General features: G+C 39.0%; 1 protein-coding gene across 1 annotated transcript in view; it reads left to right on the top strand.

The window, feature by feature from the left end:
• snx29 (sorting nexin 29) overlaps nt 1–24283 on the top strand; it is a 179102-nt gene that overhangs the window by 697 nt on the left and 154122 nt on the right. The window contains exons 2-11 of the mRNA XM_088070391.1: nt 1750–1817; nt 4432–4484; nt 5475–5599; nt 9875–10055; nt 10297–10367; nt 11551–11811; nt 13219–13624; nt 15607–15719; nt 16063–16159; nt 16326–16408. Of these exons, the coding sequence (XP_087926517.1) occupies nt 1750–1817; nt 4432–4484; nt 5475–5599; nt 9875–10055; nt 10297–10367; nt 11551–11811; nt 13219–13624; nt 15607–15719; nt 16063–16159; nt 16326–16408 (1458 nt within the window). The remainder of the gene's footprint in view (nt 1–1749; nt 1818–4431; nt 4485–5474; nt 5600–9874; nt 10056–10296; nt 10368–11550; nt 11812–13218; nt 13625–15606; nt 15720–16062; nt 16160–16325; nt 16409–24283) is intronic.

Raw genomic sequence — 24283 nt, 5'->3', positions numbered from 1 at the left:
ATGTTGAATCCCACAGACTTGTCAGCTTCCACTCCACTGCAACTGTTGAGGTGCTCTTTAGCCGAGCAAGTGGCCCCCGAGTTGCTTCATTGGGTCAGCAGCTTGTAGAAGAATGGGAAAATCCTGGTTTATATTTACGATAAAATACAACAATGTAAATCAGAGAATGGCTTGAACAGTAAACATTAAAATACCAGGTTGTGACGCTGAATGTATGGATTACCAGGTACCCGACACAGGCCCAGGGGCCCAAAGCTTTAGGGGACTCCTTGGATTTCAGCTGCCAAATGTCAGTTAAAGAGACGTGTGCCGACGAGGAAGAGATGCAATATGACCATAAAAAGATGCAAAGAAATGGGATAAAAACATAGCTACGAGACAGGAACAAGATAACCAGGAAAAAAACTCAACCCAAAATGACCCCAAAGTGACACAAAACAAACACAAAGAGATGTGAAAACAAAACGTTATACAATGACTACAAACAGTCACAAAATGACCAAAAAAAAGAACATAAAGTTGCAAAACAACCACAAGAAGACACAAAATGACCAAATGACACCAAATATTGGAAAAATAACAACAAATTGACATCAAATAAACGTAACAAGACAACAAAAACACACACAAATGACAACAAAGTAACACAACATTACCAAAAAAAGACACAAAAGACCTCAAAGAGACAAAATGACTTCAAAGAGACATAAAACAACCAAAAAAGACACAAAATGACCACAGAGGCACAAAATTTTCTCACAGACACAAAACGACAACAAAGAGACACAAGACTAACCAAAAAAAGGCACAAATTACCTAAAAAAACAAAAATGGACGCGAAAGAGACAAAAAACCCCAAAGAGACACAAAGTGACCAAAAATAAACACAAAATTGCCTCAGAGACACAAAATGACCACATAGGCACAGCATTCCTATAAAGATGCACAAAATGAATAAAAGACCACCAAGAGACACAAAACAAACAGAAATGACACAAAACAATGACAAAGGGACACAAAATGGCCAAAAAAGTCACAAAAATACCTCAAAAAGACACAAAATGACAACGAAGAGACACAAAATGACCAAGGCAGACACAAAATAATTATAAGGAGAGAGGAAGAGATGCAAAACGATTGCAAAGAGATGCAAAATGATTACATATAGACACAAAATGGCTACAGAGACTCAAAAATACCTCAGACTAATAAAATGACCAAAAAAGACACAAAATTACCTGCAAGACCCACAAAGATTGCAAAGAGACATAAAATAATTAAAAAAAATACACAAATGATTTTAAAGGGATACAAAATGACTACAAAGAGACATAGAACAACCAAAAAAAAACACAAAGTGACTTTAACAAGACTCAAAAAAACTACAGGACATCAAACGACCAAAGAAAGACACAAAGTGACTTCAAAGAGACTCAAAATGACTACAGAGAGACATCAAACGACCAAAAAAAGACACAAGGTGACCTTAAAGAAACAGAAATGACTGACCTCACTCTGTGTTTGTTTGCTGGGTTATAGTCCAGGTGAGGGTCTCTCAATCTGTAGTCATTCATAAGAGGATTTCTCGGTTATGCACACACTGACTGTAGAGGCCATGGCTCTCCTCAGCGGTTCATTTCCTTCCTCTCCTCTTCGGCATGCATAATTAATTCAGGAACAAGCCACGGCTGGGTGATTGATTTTCTTAATCCACCATCAAACTAAATTTGGGTCTGTTCACCTCTGCAGGCACTCAGCAGCAGAGTGACACAAAGAGACAGAACCTCCTGGAGAGGCTGCTGGATGCTGTCAAACAGGTGAGTCACATGTTATCCTTTACCTTAGAGACAACAAAATCTGGCAGGGCACGTGCACGCTCGAGAAACCAGTTTACCTTTAAAGTTTGTTATTTGGGAATTATACCTTTCACTGGAACAAGGAAATGTATTAACAACCTTTTGGTTCCTTTATCCACCGTGTGCCGCTAGAGGAAGTAAAACTGAGCTTTATTTGAAAGTTTTACAAGTTGATCTTCTGTTGTGTTAAGTGCAAATACGGTGCAGATATATGGGAATACATTGTAGAATTTGGGTGGTTGCAAAGCGTATCAGTGTGATTCTTTATCAATTCCCGAATTGATCCTTTGTCAACATGTTTTCAGCATCAATGCAACTTTTTTACTATCTTAGTCTGAACATAGTGGAGCTGCTTGACAGTATTAAAACAGGATATCTACTCTCTGCAACGGACGCACAGCTTGGGTGGGAAGCGGTGGCTCTCAGGGTGTTAAATACGTCATTCCTGGAATTTAAGCTCATGCCGAAGAAAGATGTTTCAGCATATTGCTGGTGTTTCCACCCTTACTTCATTCATTATCTGAAACCCGATGAGGGTCTTGTGGGGTCTGGAGCCTATCTGAGCTGATATTGGGTGAGATGTAGGGTACGCTCTGGACAGGTCGGCAGACTATCACAGGGCTGACATGCAGAGACAGACAACCATTCACGCTCACCTACGGCCAATTTAGAGTCACCACTTAACCTTTGGACTGTGAGAGGAAGCCAGAGAACTGGGAGAAAATCACAGATGTGGAGAGAAAAAAAGCAAACTTCACACAGAAGGGCCCCAGTCGGCTGGCAGACTCAAACCAGGAACCCTCCCTCTACGTGAAATTATTCTATTACAGACACATAAGCAGCACTGTGGTCAACTTTCTTTGTGAAATTAAGTCACTCTTTAGGACTGTTTCTTGCTCTACTCCATGACTTTTTGTTGCAAATGTCCATCAGTGTAGATGCATGACTTTATGAGGAATTCATGCAGGCATTGATAAAAGGAATTGATAAGCTTGGAGGCATATGATTCAGATGAATCGGACAATCTTTGATCAGTTATCCATTCCTATTCCTATCTGCAAGCTTTTTTTTTTTTTTGCTCTTTTGCAAGGAAACAAAGCATTTGCAAATGTGGTTTGATGTGATGTCCTCATCCTTACACAGAAGGAAAATAATAGAGTGGATTTGATTTATAGTATCTCTGGACTATTTTGCAAATTTTCCCATAGAATAAGAATCAGTTTCATCAGTTTCCACTGGCACTTGCAGGTAGTGGTGACGTCTCGCTGACAACAGCCAACACCCCGCGACCCACCCTTCTTCCCTTCAAACAAGGGTGTGTTTCGAGACTTAACTGCATGTATCATTCCGTGTCCCCTCTTTTAATTCAGACATTTTCAGGGGTTCGAGAATGCAGTGCGGGTGAAACTCCTCATGAGTGCTTTCTTCTTCCTCAGCAGCAGTTTATGGAATTTTAGCCATGGGCTGGATATCAGATTTTACAATCAGGATGTAGCTGATCAGATCAGTGGGTGAGAGGAGAAAGCAAAAGCAAAGTTTTAGACCCAGCAGAATGAAGAGTAAAGTTTCACTTTTCGTGTGCCTGCTGTTCTGCTGCTCCATCTGCACCGAGTTCACTCTGCACTCCGATAGTGTGGTGCAATGAATTTCCAAACATTATACACCTCTGCCTGATTTCTCTATTAACAATCAAATCCGTTTCTCATCACACATGCTCACAGCAATTGATGTCCCTGGAAACTCATCCGTTCAGTACTGAGCTTGGTTAATAAGCTTTTAGTCTTTCTTTTTGGCACTAAATAAAAACAAAAAGGAACAAGAGGTCCTGAAATTACACGGGTATGTACTGGTAGATCATTTTAAGTGTACACAAGATAATATGGTTATTGTACAGGTTAATTCACAGACATTTTTTTTGTTTTAACTAAAATTTTATCTATGTTTTTTTCTGTTGTTGTTGGTATGCATCTTTCACTAATTGCATGTTTGTTTGCTATTTAACTTTTTCATCTTTTTACAGTTTTTTTTTCTGCTTTTATGGAATTTATGGTATTATTGTAATTGCTATCATATTTTATATGTCCTTTTAACCTGCTAATGTGAATTCAGGGCATTGCTGCAATAGAACTTAATGCCCCTTCATAAACAATGGTTTGATGATGATGATGATGATGATAAATTCCAACAGCACTCCTTATGGACTGTCCAGCTCCAAAAATATAAAATCAATACTTGGCAGCAGATGTTTTGATCTTAGCGGCCCACCATGAATAAATGAACGTGTGGGAAACCCTGGAGTAAAAAATGTTTCAAGGAGTAGAGCCAAAAGTTTCCAAAAATAATCTTCCTGTGATGCAGACTTTACTTCATACTTCGCAACTACTAACCAAATAATTGGCTGCTGGGTCCCATATATCAGCACTGTTCATCTAAAATGATTGTATCTATTTTGTGACTACTTCAGCGACTTGAATTTTTAGAAATGTGTTCCTTGTGTGCAGAAGTAAAGTAGGCAAACACTGAAGAGAGAAGTATTTCACAGGCAGCTATTATCATTCCCTTCATATCTTTGCAGTGCCAAATCCGCTTTGGAGGAAGAAAGGAGATCGCCACAGACTCAGACAGCAGGTAAGAGAAGCTGCCTGTAACCAACACATTTTTTAGTGATGTATCTTTGTTTATTTATCGCCCAAGAGGCTGTTTGGTTTACGTGAGGAGTTCCAGATGACGTGATGCTGTGGTGCTTTAAGAATCGTCTGCACAGTAATCTGGCAGTATGCCCAGCATAAGGATCGATTTCTTCACTGCAATGAGTTACAAGAGTTTTTCCACAAAATCTCATCATATTTAAGCAATAAGAAAGTTTTTATCATGGAAAAATGGGGTATGTATGAAAAAAATGCACCAACCTTGTTTGATCAGCTCTTAACCCTTTGAAACCTGGATGAATATCACTTTTCTAGTGCTGCATTCAAGACGCCTTTCACAAGTGTTTAATCTTTGGAAACTCTAGCAAAAAACATGGGGGGAAAAGGCAATAAGCAACTTGTCAAGAAATGTCCCGCAAATTGCAAGAAGCAGATTTAGAAAAAATAATTTAAAAGCTAGGGAAATTTTTCTTGAGAAATATATTTCAAATGATCATCATCATGTTGAATATTTGAAATTATTTTATTGAATCATTATATTTTTAAGCACTTTTGTAGTAGTTTCCTTGCTTTTTTGCATTTTTTTTAGTTTAATTTTTTAGGTAATTTATTTGTATATTTTTCCTATTTTCTGGCTAATTTCTGGGGTAATCCTTCTGTAGTTGCTCAGTGCCATCTCCCCATGTTTTTAATCAATCAAAGCTGATTTGCCCAGGTTTCATTAATGCTGTTGGAGGTAAATATTAGATTAAATATCATATCTTGTGCTGCTCAGATCTTATTTTAAGGTCTGAGATTTTGACCATAAGTTACCAGTTTTTGATGATGACGAAACCTTTTTGGTTTGGCTGCGTTCATCTGAAACTATGAACAACTGTACTTCTAGTGGAGCTTAAAGCTTGAAAATTCAAATGACATAAGAACAGTCAAGGCTTTCACATAGTCCAGTAACTTGTCTTTGTCTCTGCAGGGTGATCTGTCTGTGTGCACAGTTTGAAGCGGTGCTGCAGCACGGCCTGAGGAAGAGCCGAGGTCTGGCTCTCACCGCCGCCGCTCTCAAGCAGGCTGCAGGCTTCAGCACCAAAACTGAAGCAGGTATGTGCTTTAAGGGATGTTTCGTTTTTGTTTTTTTTTTTTTAACAAAATTGTTATTTATTTAAAATAAAATAAAAAAAACAAAACAAAATACCTTTCAAACCCACGTTTTCTTTAAAAAATTAGCATTTTTAAAAAAGATTTTTTTTTTTAAAAAGTTGTATTATTATTTTTTAAATAACACAGACTTACTAGCTGTAGACCAGCAGCTCCTGTGTTCAGTGAGATAAAATTACTGATTTTCTTAATGGAGTCTAGTGGCTTTGACGAGAACATAGTTGGGGAACAGCTTCCCTGTCGAAACAGGCTCTCTGATGGAAAGGTAAAGCAGTGAAAATACTCTCAATAAGACGTACACTTAAACTTATATTGATTTTTTAAGTTGGGACCTTTTTTTGTCGGCTAAAATACGTTTTGTAGCTGACCCCTCCACAGCAATACATTGCTTACCTTCTGTGTCTGACTCCAGCCTGCTTCTCCAAACTGGGGGCATGCCAACTGACATCCACAATATGTAATATACTGTCAATATTTAAGTGACTCATACAACTGCACTTCAAAAAATCCAAACTGCCCCTGTAAGTGGCTGCGTGGTCTGTTAAACTCGGGTCTAAAGTTGAACATCAAGGCAGCAGTTTAACTTTAACCTTCAGCCTTTACACTAAAAAATAGCAGAGATGAGAACACTTGGCTTGTTTTTTTGAAAATCATGAAGGGTTAGAGGCTGCAGATGTGTCAGAGGGAAGCTCTGAGCTGCAGGATAACCACATACACAAACACACAATGTGCCTGAGAGAGCAGACGGGTAGGCTACTGTTGAAAATGACGTGCACAGGAAGACTTCTGCTTCCTCGTTTCACTCTCTCTGCAGTGCTCACCTGTCTGTCTCTCTGGCTCAGTCTGTTGTGGGCAGAACACCTGCGGCAGCACGTCACTCCTGAAAAGCACATGCTGTCATTATCAATGCATTTTGTGTGCTCAAGCATTGTTCAAACCCACAAGCTTTTGCTTTGAATTCGGTCGATATGCTGAAGACGCCAAACGGCCTGTGGCGTGCTGAACTATGGGGAGATGAAATAATATCAGGGATATTTCCAGCTGATGTGAAGTAGCGGCCATAAAAACATCTTGTTTTAATGAATGAATGAATCTATAAGTGAATAATTTTTATTTCGGTTACATCAATCTTGAGAAAGAAAGATTATTTCAAGCAATTTTTCTCACACTCAGTAACTGAAAAAAATTAGGAGAATGCTAAGGCTTATTTTTGCATATCCTCTATCAACCAAGAATAATCAGAATATCAGCAATGCCAAAGAAACAAATGAAATAATTTATTTGACATTTTAATAAATGGCATTATAGTCCTGAATCATTTTTACATTTTAAGGATTTTTTATTAAACTCAACGGAGAACAAAGCAATTTCAACTCAGCTCTGAGTCCATCCCGCAGTTTGACTCCTAAAACTGAAACACATCTGTATCTTACAGTGGTTGTCACTTTACATGTTGCATAAATAAATAATCCTCTTAAATCATAATTTCCTTCTCTTAATTAAAAAAAAGAATACAGATGGATAGGCTTTTCTTTACAACTTGTAAAAGTATTTCCATCATTTTTAAATACACAGTGTCTAGAAATTTTAAGGTGTAGGATGCTGTTTTATTTCACAGTTAGCTTTATCCCATTTAAGACAACTGGCAATTATAGTTGCCAAAGTGTATGACTGTCATTTTGCCGCTCACAAACAAAATTCTAAATGTTATTCATGTGTTTATAATCAAGGACATGTGAGTAGACAACTTAGAGAGTGTTCTTAAAGAAAAAAAAACTTTAACATTTGATAACCAACATTTGTGTAGTAGCTAATACTTACCAACTAATATTAGTGTTGTGGTAGCTAGCTGTATTGACCGTGTTGCACTGTGGTAGACCAGAATAATGTCCAGTAGGAGGTGCTCTTACGCTCCACGTTTCACTATTATAGAGGTAGTTAAAAGGCATGTACCCAAAAAAGATAAGAAAATGGAGAAATAAAATGCAGAACATGTTGGTAGGTGACTCAATTGATATGATTATATGCATGAAAGCATTGAGACATAAATGGGTTAATACCACTGAACACCATACATTTTATTTTAATTTCATTTAGTGATAACTTATTAACAGCAAACCATGTTCAACATGATCGATTCCCTTTCTACTATTTTAATGATTCTTTCATGTCTTCACCTGAATAAAATACATTTGTGTCATCTTAAAATGTTACAAATTTCCATATATTGGATACCGTACAAATATTATTTATATATAGTATGAATAACTTGCATTCCAGTACTGAACTTTGTGGCACACCACAGTTCAATCTTCTAAGATATGATTCAGTATTATTCATTCTTGCATGTTAAAACCTATTATTTAAATACTTTCTTAAACAATGTTGAGGGACACGTCTTTTACCAACGAAGTCAGAAATGATCAATTGTGCCAAATAAATAATGTAAATCAATTAATACACTTACAGTGTGCGGTTTCTTATCTGCTGCTGTTGCTATATATTTTCTGCAAAGTCCATCACTGCTAAAGATGTCGGTCCATTGCTCCTAAAACCATATTGATGGTCACTCTGTACTCATATTTCAACAAAAGTCAGTTCACAAATAGATTTCAAGTATTTTAGAAAAAAGAGGTAGAAATGATAAAGGTCTATAATGAGATACCATATGCTTGTCACTATTTGAATAGATTGGAAACACTTAAGCCATTTTCATTTTTAATATTTTTGTGTTGTAGTATAAATCATATCACATATATATTTTTTTGTCTCTCCATGTAAACAGAGCAGAAGTAAAGTCCCCCTTGGGGTAAAGTGCCCCTGACTGGGAGTCAATGCTGTAGATCCAGTTTTATTTGCAGCCATCAGGGCCTACAAAGATATTAGAGACATTAGTTTCACATTATACTAAATAGTTTCCACTGTGTCACATTTAATAACCTCATGGCTATTAATTCCAGATGGAGGAGAAATGCATGACTTCTGTAATGGCGACTGCGTCATGACCATTAGCATGTCTGACGTTTTCCTGTATTTCACAGTCAATTAGAAGAAAGGATTGTGGCTGAACTCGTGGATTCGGAGCTCCCTAATGAAGCCGAGCCCTCTGACAAAGCCAGAAATAGCAGCTGTAATTTTAACACATTGTTCTGAGGTCATATGCTAATCGTATGCATAACATCCATTCCTATTAATTACCACACCTCAGAAAACTTTGCATTGAAACAGACCCTCAAACGTCTTTTGTCTTTTATCTTCTCTCCCTAAGAAACTAATATTATTGTGTGTTCTGGAGAGGTTAGAATGGATATTTGTTAATGAGAGAATGTGTTGATGCTTAAGACTCCAGAAGTGTTAATATGCCTGGAAGCATTGTGTTTTCAACTTGTCCGTCCATTCGTCCCACCCATTCTTGTGATTGTAATATCTTAAGAGCGACTTCGGAGACTTTCTTCAAATTTAGTGCAAAAGTTAACTTTGACTCAAGGATTAACTGATTAAACGTTGGTGGTCAAAGGTCAAGGTCACTTTGACCTTGTCTGTCTCATTCTTGTGTATGAGATATCTCAAGAACACCGTAAGGGATTTTTTTCAAATTTGACACAAATGTTAGAGTGGACTAAAGAATGAGCTTATTAGAATTTAGTGGTAAAAGGTCAAGGTCACTTTGACCTTGCATCCATCTCATTTTCGTGAAGACAATATCTGAAGATAGAGGGAATATTGAGGGAATATTCTCAAATTTGGCACAAATGTCCAGTCAGACTCAAAAATGAACGTATTCGAATCTGGTGGTTGAATGTCAAAGGTCAAGGTCACGGTGACCTCATAAAACATATTTTTGCCATAACTTGAATTCATACATTCAAATTTCACACAAATGTCTCTTCTGACATTTTATATCCAAGAGGTCAAAGGTCTACTTTGACACAGTGTTCTGCTAAAACGCTTTTCTGGTAATTACTCAGCATCATATCTCAGGAACAGAGGGAGAGACTTTTGGTCAGAGACTGTATTGGTGACACAAATCTTGAAACAGTGTTGATTGTATAGATCTTCTGTGCTGCCAGGGGAAACTGAGTGGAATGGGTGGTAATACTGGTCGACACTGCTTCACTCCCCTTTTGTGTAACTCAAAAACAGTTGTTTTTGTTTTACAAAAGAATAAGAACTGATTCTCTTCTTCTTTGTCTCTCGTCCTTGTCCTCCCCCCGCCAGAGTTGACTTTCTGGTTCTACGTGAAGGAGCATCTGAACCGCCACGAGCTTCAGCGGTTCTACTCCCTCCGTCACATCTCCTCAGAGCTAGGCCGGGGTCGCGCCTGGCTTCGCTGCGCCCTCAACGAGCACTCGCTGGAGCGCTACCTGCACACACTGCTGGCTGACCGCCCACGCCTAGGGTTAGTACACTGTGTGTGTGTGTCAATTATAAAGATATTTGCAATGTCGTGTAGCACTATGTCTTACATTTTTGCATATCAGTGAGATATTTCATAAATCTTTTTTTTTCATTCTGGCACTTCAGAGTCAATTCACCTCCACAGTTGTGCTCTGCACAGCTGGTTTTTCCTCAGATATGCAGGGCTTTCCTCTCTTTGTCTTGATTAGAGAGAGTTACGTCACCCCTTTTCTGTTTTCCAGAACTTACTATGAAGACTGGGCTTTTATTCTCGATGAAGAGAGAGCAAGTATGCTCCCCACCATGGCTGCAGGTGAGGTCTTGTTTTAGTCTTGCAGGTAATTGCAGGATATAACAGACTGCAATCTGGTCTGTCTTTGCAGTACAACGACACAAATATTTTTTTAATTTGTGGTACATTACCAAAGAAAACTTAGAAAAAGGACTCCGGCATTCACATTTGCACAAGAGGAAGAAAACCTTTAACTACCAGAATGCATTGCACCACCGACCCAATAAACACTCCTTCTGGTGGATGACATAATGCAAACTCCTCCATTTGACGCGATGGTGGTCGGCTGGTAACAAACAATAACAGTATTCCAATCAAACTAAACTAAAACATGTCACTGAAAACATTTGAGGTGAAAAATAGACAACTTGTTAACAGAATTTTGGCATACATTTGATCAGGGTTAGGGGTAACAATTCATAGAAATGTCCTAAGATCCAAGAAATGTCAAAAAATCCCATAAACGTCCTAAAATCTGAGAAATGTCCTAAAATCTGAGAAACGTCCTAAAATCTGAGAAATGTCCTAAAATCTGAGAAATGTCCTAACATCCTAGAAACATGAATGGGGCTGCTGTGACTGCTTTTTGGTTTGCAATCTTAACCCTAGATTCCACTAAATCCTCCACACTGGACCTTTTAAGGGATTCACCCATTTGATTTCCGGCCTTTTCTCTGGTGCCACCTTCAGGCCAGACTGTATTTTTTGCACTACTAGTGGTGAGGATCTAAAAAAGGCAAAGTTGTGTCCCCGTGTTTTATCAATTAAAAAAAATGTAATCTTCTGATGTGTAATGAGCATTACAGACTCACTTTCAGTCTCATAGAAATTTAAATATTCGTTACACAAACAGAGCTGCTGTTAAAGCAGTAAATTAACTGACTTTGCACTTTGCTTGTTAAGCACGATTGGATTTGGTGGGAAATAAAGTCGTAACCCTATTAGTGTTAATGGCTGTGCTCTCACTGTTCAACTATTGATGAGCACAAACTCTAAAATATTAAAAATGTAGACCACTCATCTCATGCCAGAGCTTCTCCTCTGTTCATACACAGCCTGAGTTCATCTTAGGCTGCCCACTCTTGCTATGTGTGCCCAGAAAAGCTTACAAAGCATTTTGCAGAAGTTCAGAAGCTTTATATGATTTAACTAGACTGATCTTCAATACATAACATTCTGCCTCTGTGTTTCTGCTGTTGTACAGGTCTGAACTCCATCCTGTTTGCCATCAACATCGACAACACTGATCTGAACGGGGGGGTGACGCGAGGAGGAGGCTCCTCCGTGTCCCACCTCCTCAAGGAGTCCACGCAGGGCATCGGCAGCCTGTGGAAAGAGTCGACTCAGGGGGTCAGCAGCCTGCTACGAGAGATCAGCACTGCCACAGCTGTGGTGCCCGGCTTCACTCCCAGAGTGGACGGAGCCTCAGACCCGCTGCCTGTCCTGCCACGCAGCAGCTCTGCTGGTAGGAAATAGCGACGTTTTATTCGATTTTTAATTTATTCATATTTTGCACGAACATCCACTTGGGCTCAATGATGATCCGATTAGATTTTGGTGGTCATAGGTGAAAGGTCACTTCATCGATCTCATTTTCGCAAACATGATATTTTAGCAATACCTTGTGAGATTTTTTTTCAAATTTGGCACAAATGTCTACTTTGGCTCAAGAGTGGAACGGATTAGACTTTGGTGGTCATAGGTCAAAAGTTAAGATCGCTGTGACCCTGCATCTGTCTCATAACTTTTAATGTAATATGTCAATAAGGCCTTGGGGGAATTTCTTCAAATTTGACACAAATGTCCACTTGGACTCAAGGATGAGTTGATTCAATTTTGGGGGTCAAAGGTCATGGTTACCGTGACCTTGCATCTGTCCCATTCTCGTGAATGCGATATCTAAAGAACACCTTTAGGGAATCTTTTTAAATTTGGCACAAACGTAAAGGTCAACTTCAAAGTGACATAGTAATGTTCTCCAAAAACACTTCAGAAACAGAAGGGGAGACATTTGGTCAGATACTGAATTGGTGACATCAGTCTTGTATTTGTGCTGATTGTATTTGATTGTATATCTTCTGTGCTGCCGAGAGGAAAGATGTGTGTGAAGCATCCATGTTTTTTTCAACATGTTAACATCAAACATTTCCTCAAAAGCTGGCAGACAGAGCAACTACTTTTATACCATTACTCTGTATTTTTAAGGTGTTTCTATTATTTTTCCCACCATTTTTTCCAACAGCATGCTATATATTTACTCCTAGAAAAAAAATTGTGACAACAGCATGACAGAACCAGCACAGACAGTCAAACAACATATGGTTCAGTTGGAGCATATATAATGAATGCACTGGTTGAACAAATCTAGCGAATGCAACACAAGGCGTCTGCAGCAGAGTGCTGCGGCGGCAATGAAATCCCCCATGAAATGAATAAACCTCCAGAATGTCGGCTCCTTGTTTGACCTCATTTAGCTGTCTGCCCCAGTCCATCCCATCAGGGAGAACTTACACTGCTTTTTCTCCTTCTGCTCAGTGGGATGAACAAGCTTTTTAAATTTAAGTTTGCGGTGCTAAAACTTTTCTCTGGAATGAGCGTAAAAGAAAGCTGGTGCGGCAAGCTATTCAGATGATTCGCTGGGTGAAGACTCGCTAATGCACAGCCAAGCTTTTTGAAGAGGAAGAGAGTTGAACCACAGATAGTCTGATTAGAAATGCACTTTTTAATGGCTTAATTGAAATAAACTTTAGATGCTGATGTCACCAGTCTTGAGCTTTGGAGACAGCGAGTCTAGACATTTGAATTCACTCACTTTATTCAAGGTTGAAATTGAGTTTTTTTGTTCACTTCTTTTTCATCTTTTCCTTCCCAGACTCAGGGCTGAGGAAGGAGCGCCGCAGGAAAAAGAAAATCACCAACATCATTTCGTTTGATGACGACCTGGACGGAGGAGCGGAGGATGAGGAGGAGGGAGAGGAGGACTCCCAAAAGATGGGTGTGATGAGGAAAAGCCACACTGCTCCCGCTCAGAGCAGTGTGGAGGAGGGCATTGATCCTCTGGAGCCGGCCTTCTCCGAATCGCCGGCCCAGAATGGCCTCACTGAGCCGGGCATAGTCAGCTGGGTGGGGTCCCCTCATCCCTCACGCACTCCTCCACCCACTGCTGCACCTCCTCTGCCTGACAGTAAGAGTATAGACAACGAGGAGGAGGAGGAAGAAGAGGAGATGTACAAACCCAGAGCACAAACCCAGGAGGAGGAGAGGAGCAGCTCTGACCAGTGAGTCACATAATTTCAGTTGAATGTCACGTAAAGTAGAAAGAGAAATATTCAGCATTTTTATGCCTCCACAATGAATGAGGCATTCTTCAGAAATCTTGTGGATGTGATATCTCAAGAATGCCTCGAGGGAATTTCTTCAAATGTGACACAAACATTCACTTGAACTCAAGGATGAACTGCTTCAGTTTTGGTGGTTAAAGGTCAATGGTGAAGGTCACTATGACCTCGTCAGCCTAATTCTTGTAAATGTTGAAGAACACTTTGAGGGAATTCTTTCAAATTTGGCACAAACGTTCAAGTAGACTCAAGGATGTGCTGATTAGATTTTGGTGGTCAAAGGTCAGTGTCAAAGTGATCTTGCTTTGAGTCTCATTCTTGTGAATGCGATATATCAAGAACACCTTGAGGGAATTCTTCCAAATTTGGCACAAACATTCAGGTGGACTGAGGGATGAAGGATGAAGTGAATAGATTTTGTCAGTCAAAGGTCAAGGTCCATGTAACCTTGCATTTGTCTCATTTTTGTGAACACAATACTTGAGGATGGCCTTGAGGGAGTCTCCTCGAATTTGCCACAAACGTCCAGTTGCACTCAAGAATGAAATTGTTAGAATCTGGTTGTGGAAGGTTAAAGGTCAAGGTCATGGTGAACTCATAAAATCTGTTATTGGCTCAATTGGTGCCTACCTCGAAACTGTGTTGATTGTATAGCTCGTCTGTTGTGTCTGGGAGAAGATGTGTGTGAAGCTCCATGTTTTTTCACAGATGTGGATTTAAACTGTAACTTGGCTCATGTGTGGAGGCATACAGTTACCTGGCGTTGTATCTAGTTTATTTTGACAGAAATGAATGTGGGCTTTGGGCAAAACAGCCTGAGGTTGTTCACTAAGTGCATGTGAAATTAAATAGGCAATCATAAAAAAGGTAAAAACTAAAAAGTGCTTATATTTTCATTTTACAATGTTTTTTATATTGCGACTTATACTTTATTTTTATTGCTTTTCTCTGACAGAAAGATCACATATACATTAAAAAAACAAACAATAAAAGCTCTTGGTTGCCCCATTTCTACAAAACCTATTTATTCCTGTGACAAATGTGCTGTACAGTTTTTACTCTAAAACATCCTCAGTGGTTTACTGGAAATTTCCTTTGAACTTTTCTGATTGAAATGTAGTATAATTTTGCTTCTCAGTAACTTAGAAAGTTGATCTAAATGGTCTGAGTCCATGTTTGTGATGCCCAGAATCCACCTGTGACCGTGGTGCAGTCATGCAACCTTTCCTGTTTTGCATAATTTGCAGAAATTATTGTAAAAAAAAAAAAGGTCAAAATGAAGAAATGGTTGATTTTTTTTTTATTCAACTTGAATAGGCGATTTTGGAGTTTAAACTTATGATTTTATTTTTCCCATCACTAAATCATGCAACCATTACCCATTAGCATGATTAGTAGATGTTTAACACTTTAAAATTCCTTTGAAATAATATGAAAAAATTTGTCTGAATAACTTTATTTTCACGAGTAATTCATTTAAAATGTGTGTTCATAAATATGATAAAAAATAACACTTTAAAATTTCTTTTAGATAATGTGGAAAACTTAGTTGGAACAAGTGAACTTGTATGGACTATTAACTTAAAAACCTTAAAAACATCCATAAAAAAATCAGTTTTTGTTTTTTATCAGATTATTTTGAAAGGAAGTTTAAAGTGTTAAAGATTCTTACCATAATTATGAACACACATTTTTAAGTTAATCAGCCGTAAAAAAAAATTTGATTCAGCTAAATTTTACACTTTATTTAAAAGGAATTTTAAAGTGCAATCTTGTACAGAGACTGAGACATAAAGGACACAATGGGGACATGAGACTGGCCGTTTGTTTTAAAGGTTTAGTCCTCGGCCTGACCCGTGAGGCAGAACGTCTCTGTGACAGCCGCAGCCAAGCTGACTGACGTTAAACTGATGTGGTTTCAGGGTGGTGGTCGGCAGCCTGTCCAGCGTGTCCACGTGGAGCCCTCTGCAGGTGATGACTGATCACACCAGCTCGGACATCCTCATCCCTCTGAACCCTGCGGACTCTCAGCCAGGTACCCGAAAACACCAAAACCAAAGTTGCACTTTGTTCAGAGCTTCTATGAAGTTAGAAGAAATTCAAACTCTTTCTGCTGCACTCTGTTCCCAGTTAACATTTCCTACTTGCACTGTGCAGTAACTATTTTATATTACATTTTTTAATATAGATATGCATAAATAATGAATTTTCACAAGTTGTTCTGTGGCAGCTCAGTGCTATGAGATTGCATTTTCTTTTCTTCTTTTTGAAGTGTTTCTGCTGGTGTCTTCAGTGTAGGGATCAGATGTTTTTCAGTTGAATTCTTGGGACTTTCTTTGTCAGTCTGCAGTTTAACTTTCACTTCTGTTTGGTTTCAGTGAGCTCTGTGGAGGACACGGCTGCATTTCCTGCTCAGTGTGAGTCAACCGGCCCGGCGGAAAACTGTGAGAGCAGCAGATCGCTGTTAACCTTTAAGTAAGCTTTCAATTCAGGCGGGACTCGTGTGCTGCTATGTGAAATCAGTTTAGGGCATAAATGTTCATCACTTTTTATTTACCAGGCAGGTGTAGTGAGTGTGCATTTTGTGCTGCAGCCTCAGCTTTCTTCACAAAAATAAATGGTGAACTGTGTTTTTTTTCAGTATGGAGTCCAGTCCACCGACGCAGCCTGCTCCTCTCTGCAGTGTGCTGCCAACATCTGCTCTGCCAGAGTCCATGACCGTCGGTGAGTGTTTCTGCTCCACTCTGTCTCTCCTGCTCTTCTAGTCAGGTTTGTTGTCAAACCGGTCCTGTGCAATGAATCAGCATTTTATGAGCGAGCACGAAGACAACCCTGCAGGACGTCACTGAGAGCAATGACATCACTGTAAAGGGATAGTTCAGGTTTTGTGAACAGTATTTGAATGAGGCACTTATCCTTAGACAGTATATGACAAACAGTACGTCAGGGAAACTCGACTTGCTTTGCTCGGGGGCCACTTTTGCAAAATGACAGGAAGCCAGGGGCCAGCTGCAGGAGCCCATAAATGTTTGTAGGATTTCAGGCCATTTCTTGCATTTTAGGATATTTCTCAGATTTTAAGGTTGTTTTTAGGATTTTCTCCTAAATTCTCTGATTTTATGACATTTCTGGGCTTTTAGGATGTTTCTTGGCTTTTCGGCATTTCTCAGATTTTAGGATGTTGCACGGATTTTAGGACATTCTCAGCTTTTAGGATGTTTCTTGGCTTTTAGGCATTTCTCTGATTTTAGGCCGTTTCTAGGGTTTATGGAAATTTCTTAGATTTTAGGACATTTTAAGGATTTAAGGACATCTCCGATTTTGGGACTCCTAGGATTATTTGACATTTCTCGGTTTTAGGATGTTTCTTTGATTTTAGTATGTTTCTCAGATTTTAGGATGTTTCTCGGATTTTAGGACATTTCTAAGATTTTAGGACTTTTCTGGGGTTTGAGGACATATTTACTATTTTAGGACAGTTTTTGGATTTTAGGACGTCTCTAGGAGTTTAAGACATTCTGCAGATTTTAGGACATTTTAGATAGATTTTGATTTATTTTAATGTTCTTCTTTTGCATTAGTAGTTCATTTTAACATGATGTAGGGCTGCCAACATATAAACATATAAACATATAAAGTTAGAAAAAATGCTAGCTACATGCTATTTTTTTCAATCTGGTTCATAATGTTAATTATTATACTAATGTTAAGAGCTGAACGCTTCCTGATCCAGCTTAACCAACTGTCACACACTGTCATTTGCAATTTCTCAACTTAAATGCCACATCCAAACAAGTTTTTCTTTTTTTTGCACATTTCTGCTCAGCAAGCAGCGCACAGTGCACAGAAACTGAACACTTATGCACAGGGCCTGATACAGCACAAGTTTATTTTTTAACATTGCTGAGAATGAATTATTTCCATCACGGCAGTCGTCAAATCCCCAGTTTCTCTCTGTGTTTTATCAGAGGATAATCTAATCTCAGAGCATATCCCATAGAAGTTTGTGAAGGTAATGAAGCCTCTGCAAGTCCTGACATGTCTTTGTCTGGAAATCTCCCTGCCAGCTGTCGTCTGCTGCAAATTAAATCAGACTCGCTGATAAGTATTTTCAAACCTTGTTGTTTTTCTGTGCGGTTAAACTGATCTAATTGCTGCGAGTGCCAAGAGATTGTTCCATGATTGCTGATGATCCAGCAGGTGGCACTGTGGGTCCACATCTCACTTCATTCACACTCTGCTCCCCTCAGAGGATTTTGCTAGTGAGAAAAAATGGGACAAAAAGTCAGATTGTGTGAATGCCGCCGTTTACATCAGCTGTGGATAAAACACAGCTGATGAGCACTTTGAGGTGTGTGTGACTCGCAGGTTTCGCTTTGGCCTGGAGTGCGGTTTGTGTTCTGCTCGGTGCCCCGGAGCTAATCAGCCCACGAGATGCTCACACTGGTGCTGTATGATTCCTTGGGTTCTCTCTGTGTGTGTGTGTTTGTGTGTGTGTGTGTGTGTGTGTGTGTGTGTGTGTGTGTGTGTGTGTGTGTGTGAGAGAGAGAGAGAAAGAGATGGAGAACCGGAGAGGTGAGCGGAACTGCCTGTAAGTGCTGGGATTGAGCCTTTGCATCCAGTCTATTAGCCCTCAGTAAGAGGAGGTCACAGGGTAGCAGAGAGAGCTGGTGGCAAAAAAGATAAAAATAAGGTTAAAAAAAACTGTAGTCCAAGTTTTTATGGTCATGAAAAAATTTGAAAAAATCACAGAATTTGCAGATGGCAATTTTCAGGCCTGCAGCAGTTTTGGAAAAATTAAATTTATCTGGAAAGTTTTGGAAAAGTCATGGAATTTTGCTTCACAAATCCACAAACCTGCATAATAACACGCATATGTGTTCAAGGACCATTGAAAATGTTAAAGTGCAAAGATAAATACTGGTTTCTGGTTAAAGTTTCTGGTTGTCATGCATGGTGTAGTCTTAGGTTTGGAAGGTGTTTTTTCCTTAAAAATCACCAAAAAGATTAAAGAAATAACAAAATGGCTGAACTTTTTCCAAAAAAAAACATGCATTTGGTTTTTGAATGTTGAAAAAATCCAGAAAAAAATCTGCAAAAAATAATCACTAAAATGTTTTGGTTTCTTTTTGTTTTTTTGTTAAAGCTCCAAAAAATTGAAAAGAAAAATTTCCAAAAATTTGCATGAAAAAAAAACATTTTTAAAGAAAAAAATTCCCAAAAAAAGCCAAACATTCTTAAAAGAAAAGCTCCCAAAGCCCTTTTCTAAGCCCCTCTCTCCAGTGCTTAAAAAGTGCTTTAAAAATTATTTAAAAAATATTAAAAATTATTAAAATATATTTAATTATTAAAATATATTTAATTATTAAATATATATAATAAAAATTACAGTTATTTTTAAAAATTGATATATGTTTAAAAAACTCTAACATAGTAATGAAAAAGCAAAACGATAAGGAGTCTCTTAGTCATTTCAGAGAATGTATGGTCTTAAAATTTGACTCCTAGTCATAGGAATTTATTGGTAAAATGTGTGTGAGAGTTCCATGTGAAACAGCAGACCACAGTCATTGAAGTTGAAAGTCACCCTGAAACACTGTAATGTTACTGTAATTTTAGTCATTTTAGTTTCAGTCCCTCCGAATCAAAGAGCAATGAGCTCCTCTCCAGACTCGCTGACATCCAGCATTCTCAGAGGAAGAAATCCATCGCCACAGAGGCACAGATACCAATTCTCTACGCCTACTGTCGGCTCAATAGACCAGAATGCAGTGCAGCCAAAACAGATTTTGCATTTTGACTAAAAGACCGTGACTTTTTCTGGACTGGAAAAACCTCTCTCTTTCTCGCTGTCGCTGGTGCTGTGTGCTCTCCCCGCCTACTCGCGTAACCCAAAGCAACAAGTACAGGCGCCTTTCTGGAGGGGGTTTGTGCAGAGTTGTTCTGGGAAACGTAGGAAACCACTGAGGAAGAAGAGCTAGGTGGAAGCATAATGACTCAGAGAACAATTCTTAATAACTTCATTTGAATATCTCATTGTAGATTTTGATTATCACCTTGTTCAACACAGTTTTCATTGGTCTAACCTGTAGCTTAAAGGGTAAATTTAGTGTTTTTCAACCAAGATCTTGTTTTCTATGTTTTTGTCTAAAAAGTGACCAATAGGACCAACAGTTTTTGAAACTGGTCCAGTATTTAGTGGCAAAACAGGCTCCAATGTAACCACCATGGGAAAAACTGCATCGTCAGTTTAGTTTTCGTCAGTAAAAGTGTTTGTTTTGTCACCGACAGGCTCAGTTTATTTTTGTAAGTGTCTGACAACATAATGGAGAAGATCCCTTCAGGGATGGACCTTTTCTTAAACAGTAAGAATCTTTTTGTTTAACCAAGAACAGCCCAGAAATTGCTATTGCCAAACCCACCAGACTCCATTTAAATCAACAGTAATTTTAGCGTGAATAGAACCAGCATATTCTCACATCTAACTGGGTGAAGTAAGGGTTAATTTCAAACAACCAGACTTGGTGATTTGAACAGCGGAAAGACAAACTGGATGTTTATTGGATTTTAGGATGTTTTTAGGATTTTTCGATATAACTTGGATTTTAGGATGTTTTTTTTGGGGGGGGGATTTTAGGATGTTTCTAGTTTTTAGTATCATGATGTTTTTAGGATAGGGATGTTTTTTATGATTTTAGGGTGTTTTTAGGTATTCAGAACATACCTTGGATTATATGATGTTGCTAGGATTTTAGAACATATCATGGATTTTAGGACATTTCTAGGATTATAGAACATTTTTAGAATTTTTGGATGTTTTTTTGATTCTAGGAGCTTAGTTAGGACCTCTGTCAGGGGGACGGGGGGATCCTCCATTGAAACTTTTTTGATAAATAAACTCTGTTTTTAAGCTGTTTTATGCTGTCTGTCACCTCGTGTGTACTAAAAGTACAAAAAAAATATTCAGTGTGCATGTGTAAAGTGTGTTTGGAGTGCAACCTGGCACCCTTTTGGGGAGCCAGATTTAGCCTGCGGGCCGTAACTTGAGCATCACTGGTCTATGGGTTGCAGCTTTTGTGGATTTGTTTAAAAATCTGTCTCTTGTGAGAGGCCAAAATGTCTGCATTTGCCGTACCGCTCGAGCATATCGATTAATTCAGGAGTCGGAATGAGCAGTTGATTGTCTCGCACGCTGACGCAGGAGAGTAATAAGAGCTTCTATGAACAGGAAAATTTGCAACGTATCATTACAGTGTGTTTATGTTTAGTGCTAGAGAATAGTAAAAACAGCTAATGACAGTATTTGCCCCTTTCCTGATTAAGGCTTTGTGGAACACACACGTGCACAGACAAAAGCAAAGCTGGATTTTTAAGGTGTGTGGGAGAAACTGAGAGGTGCAAGCTGTCCCTCAGCGATTCCCACCCTGCTGGCCTAACAGCGTGTGAGGCCAAGCAGTCCATTGATTGTAAAGTATGGAGTCTATAATTCACAAGGCCCCTCGAATACACGGCCTGGCTCTCTGCTAATGCATCTATTATTGGAACTATTGAGCAGCGGCGTGCAGGTTCCGGTGGACACACACACTCCTCCAAGTTCCTCCTCCAGCTCTTAAACATATGAGGACAAAGTTGCATGTGTTTCCACACACACACTTGTGCTATAATTTGTCCCCCTGTGAGGACGGAGGGGCGTTTGGGTGGACTCAAGTCCCTAATGGCTTGTCTGTGGCACCCGCTGTGAACGCGTGGTCGGACTTAAGGTCACATTTATTTCTGGACTGCTGATGTGGAGAATGGAGCCGTGGAGATAATAGACCTCTTCTTTTCTCCTCTGCTCTCTGTTGTTCTCTTCATCACACTCCTCCTCCTCCTCTTCCTCCTCCTCCTCCTCCTCCCTCCGCTTGGCACTTAGCTCGGGGCTGGAGGAGACCTACTTGTGTCTGGGGCTACGTCGACACCCTACATTAGTGATGAGAGTTGTGGTCTCTGCATGTTGTGTGTAATGGTGGGATGCAGAGTGCAGGGAAGATTAACTCTCTTGCTAGTTATTTTTGGAAGTTCTGGTAGCAGCCTAGTTAGGGGCTTGGAAACCTTCATGTGTACCTCAGAGCGTAAGAGATGAGTCAGTGCACCGCCACGCAGCCCGGCCCGAATCTGTTCTTCACATCAGGACGGAGATTAACATCAGCCAGCAGCTGACTGCGAGCAGACTGTAGCTGATACACTTCAGCTGACTGTTGCTTTAAGGCTGGAGAGGATAGTGAGGATTTCAGACTGAAGCTGCTGCTATCTGATATTAAATCTGAGCAGGTTCCACAGCAACACACTGGCCATGTTAGCATGCACACTAATATCCCGCTTCTTTTTTCCAAATATGACAATATTCTGAATTTGATGTGGGTCATGTAAACAGCATATTCAGTGTAGATATACCAAATTAGGCCTTTTTTTCTTCCAGATTTAGCATTTTCTGATTAAGGCGTGTGTATTTTTATTCTGTAAATCTTCTATGGCTTGAAAAGTGCCATATATGTAAAAATATAGATAAAAAAATACATTATTATTGTTATTATTATTATCATTATTATTATTATTATTATTATTATTATTATTATTATTATTATTATTATTATTATTATTATTATTATTATTATTATTATACATTGATATTTTGGGGATTTTAATAGCATTATCTGTATATGTACTATTATTATTATTATCATACGTTGGTACAGCATTATCAGCATTTAATATATGACTCAAGTTAGGGATGCAAAATGCATTTTTACCGATATACGATATGCCATTTTTTAATAACTAATTTTGGCTGATTGCTGATAACGATATATGCACGTGTTTTCCATCTAGTTGCAGAGAACACCAAGTCTTTCCTGTCGTGGAATTAACATATTGTGCTTACTCTTATCAGGAGTCCAGTATGCGTGGCTGATGAAGATGTGTCCTCTTGTGTCATTCTGTGTCCCCTCTCTAAAGATTGACAAGGCCATAGGCTGCCACAAATAGATTTTTTTTTATTTTTGGAGCTTTACCTTTGATTAGGAGCGCTACTGGAATATACCATACCATTCGGTGATCTATACCATCACACTGTCAGAGCGTACTCTGGGCACAGACAGAGCAGCAAAACGTTGGGCGCATTGAAAGTGAAACTGAACCGTTCTTTCTGCTGGGTTTAAAAGTTGCTTTCACTAACAGACAGCTGCTCCTCTCATCCATCGATCAGATCTAATCAGATCAGCGGTAATGGGATCAACAGATCACTTATCCACCACACGAGTCAAACTCCTCAAACTGCTGCTGAGGAAAAAAAACGGCTCATGGAGAGCTCCGCCTGCGCTGCATTCACAGACCAGCAAAAAATCTGAATTTAGAAAGGGGATACGTAATGATATAAAAGAACACACAGGCATTAAAAAAAAAAAATGACAGTTTGCTCTCTGACATTGACAAAGCGAGTCAGATGGGTCTAACCCAGTTAAATGCGTAGCGGCAGGTCCTTGTTATATATGTCTAGTGTATGAAATGTCTTTATTGTTACTGTGCTGCATTTTTATAAACTCTGATTATCTGGCCACATTTCTCACTACATCCAGTCTAACTCCATCTTCCTCTTCTTGCAGTTCTCATACTGATTCAACTGAAATAACTGCTATTATTAGGCTGCTATTGGCAGAACGCTACAACTTTATCGCAAGAAATTGTGACATTTATTACAACTTCAGTTATATCTGCTGCCTTACATTTGGCACGCAGCCGACGCCACATCCACCTGTGGCTGTTGCAGATATCTTTGTAGATCACATGGGACAACTTGACATAGTGCAACAATTTTACTTTAGAGCACTGACATCTAGCACTACTATGAGGTCTTTCAGTAAAATATCTCGACAACTATTAGAGGGATTTCCTGGACGACATTCATGTGCCCCTCAGGATCAATTGCAATAACTTTCCTGTAAGCTTTCCCGAAGGTCACAATTTATATTTGCAACTGCTGATGACTTCTTGTAAAGACAAAATTATCACAGATTTTAAGTACACAGCACGTCATTTTTTCTTGGGGTGGAAAGCAGACAGCATTTACTATCATCACATGATGCAAAAATGCTGCTCATTATGTGCATTTTCAAGAAAACATACTGTACAAACCATCGTTTTAGACACAATTTTGATTTATTACATGCAGACATTTTAGTATTTTCAAAATATCGACGCTGTCAGCTCACTTCATCAGCTTAAAGTACTTCACATGAACGCAGTAATCATAACAGCTTTGCAGAAAAATGAGTATCCATTACTCCATTATGGAAACTGTTTTGGGTGACAGCTTTGTTACATGAACGATTTAGAGGTATTGCTTAATATTTTATTTTGCTGTAGTCAGAAGGGAACTTCCATTACATCAGAGGTGGGTGAGGATGACAGCCCATAATGTGTTATTAAGGGCAAACATCAGCTGAATATATCAGTGAATTTATAAGAGGGCTTCAGCTGCTACAGCTGGTAACTGCTCTGAGTGGTGGAAATTGATACTCCTAACGTGTTGTTTTTGGTCATGCTGTGAAGCTGCAAAGGTCT

The sequence above is a fragment of the Plectropomus leopardus genome, chromosome 19 (assembly GCF_026936395.1).
Source record: "Plectropomus leopardus strain MGB_pleo_1.0 chromosome 19, ASM2693639v1, whole genome shotgun sequence".
In the NCBI taxonomy this organism is placed as follows: Eukaryota; Metazoa; Chordata; class Actinopteri; order Perciformes; family Serranidae; genus Plectropomus; species Plectropomus leopardus.
The sequence above is the reverse complement of the archived record's forward strand: the minus strand, read 5'-3'. Positions and strand labels throughout refer to the sequence as shown.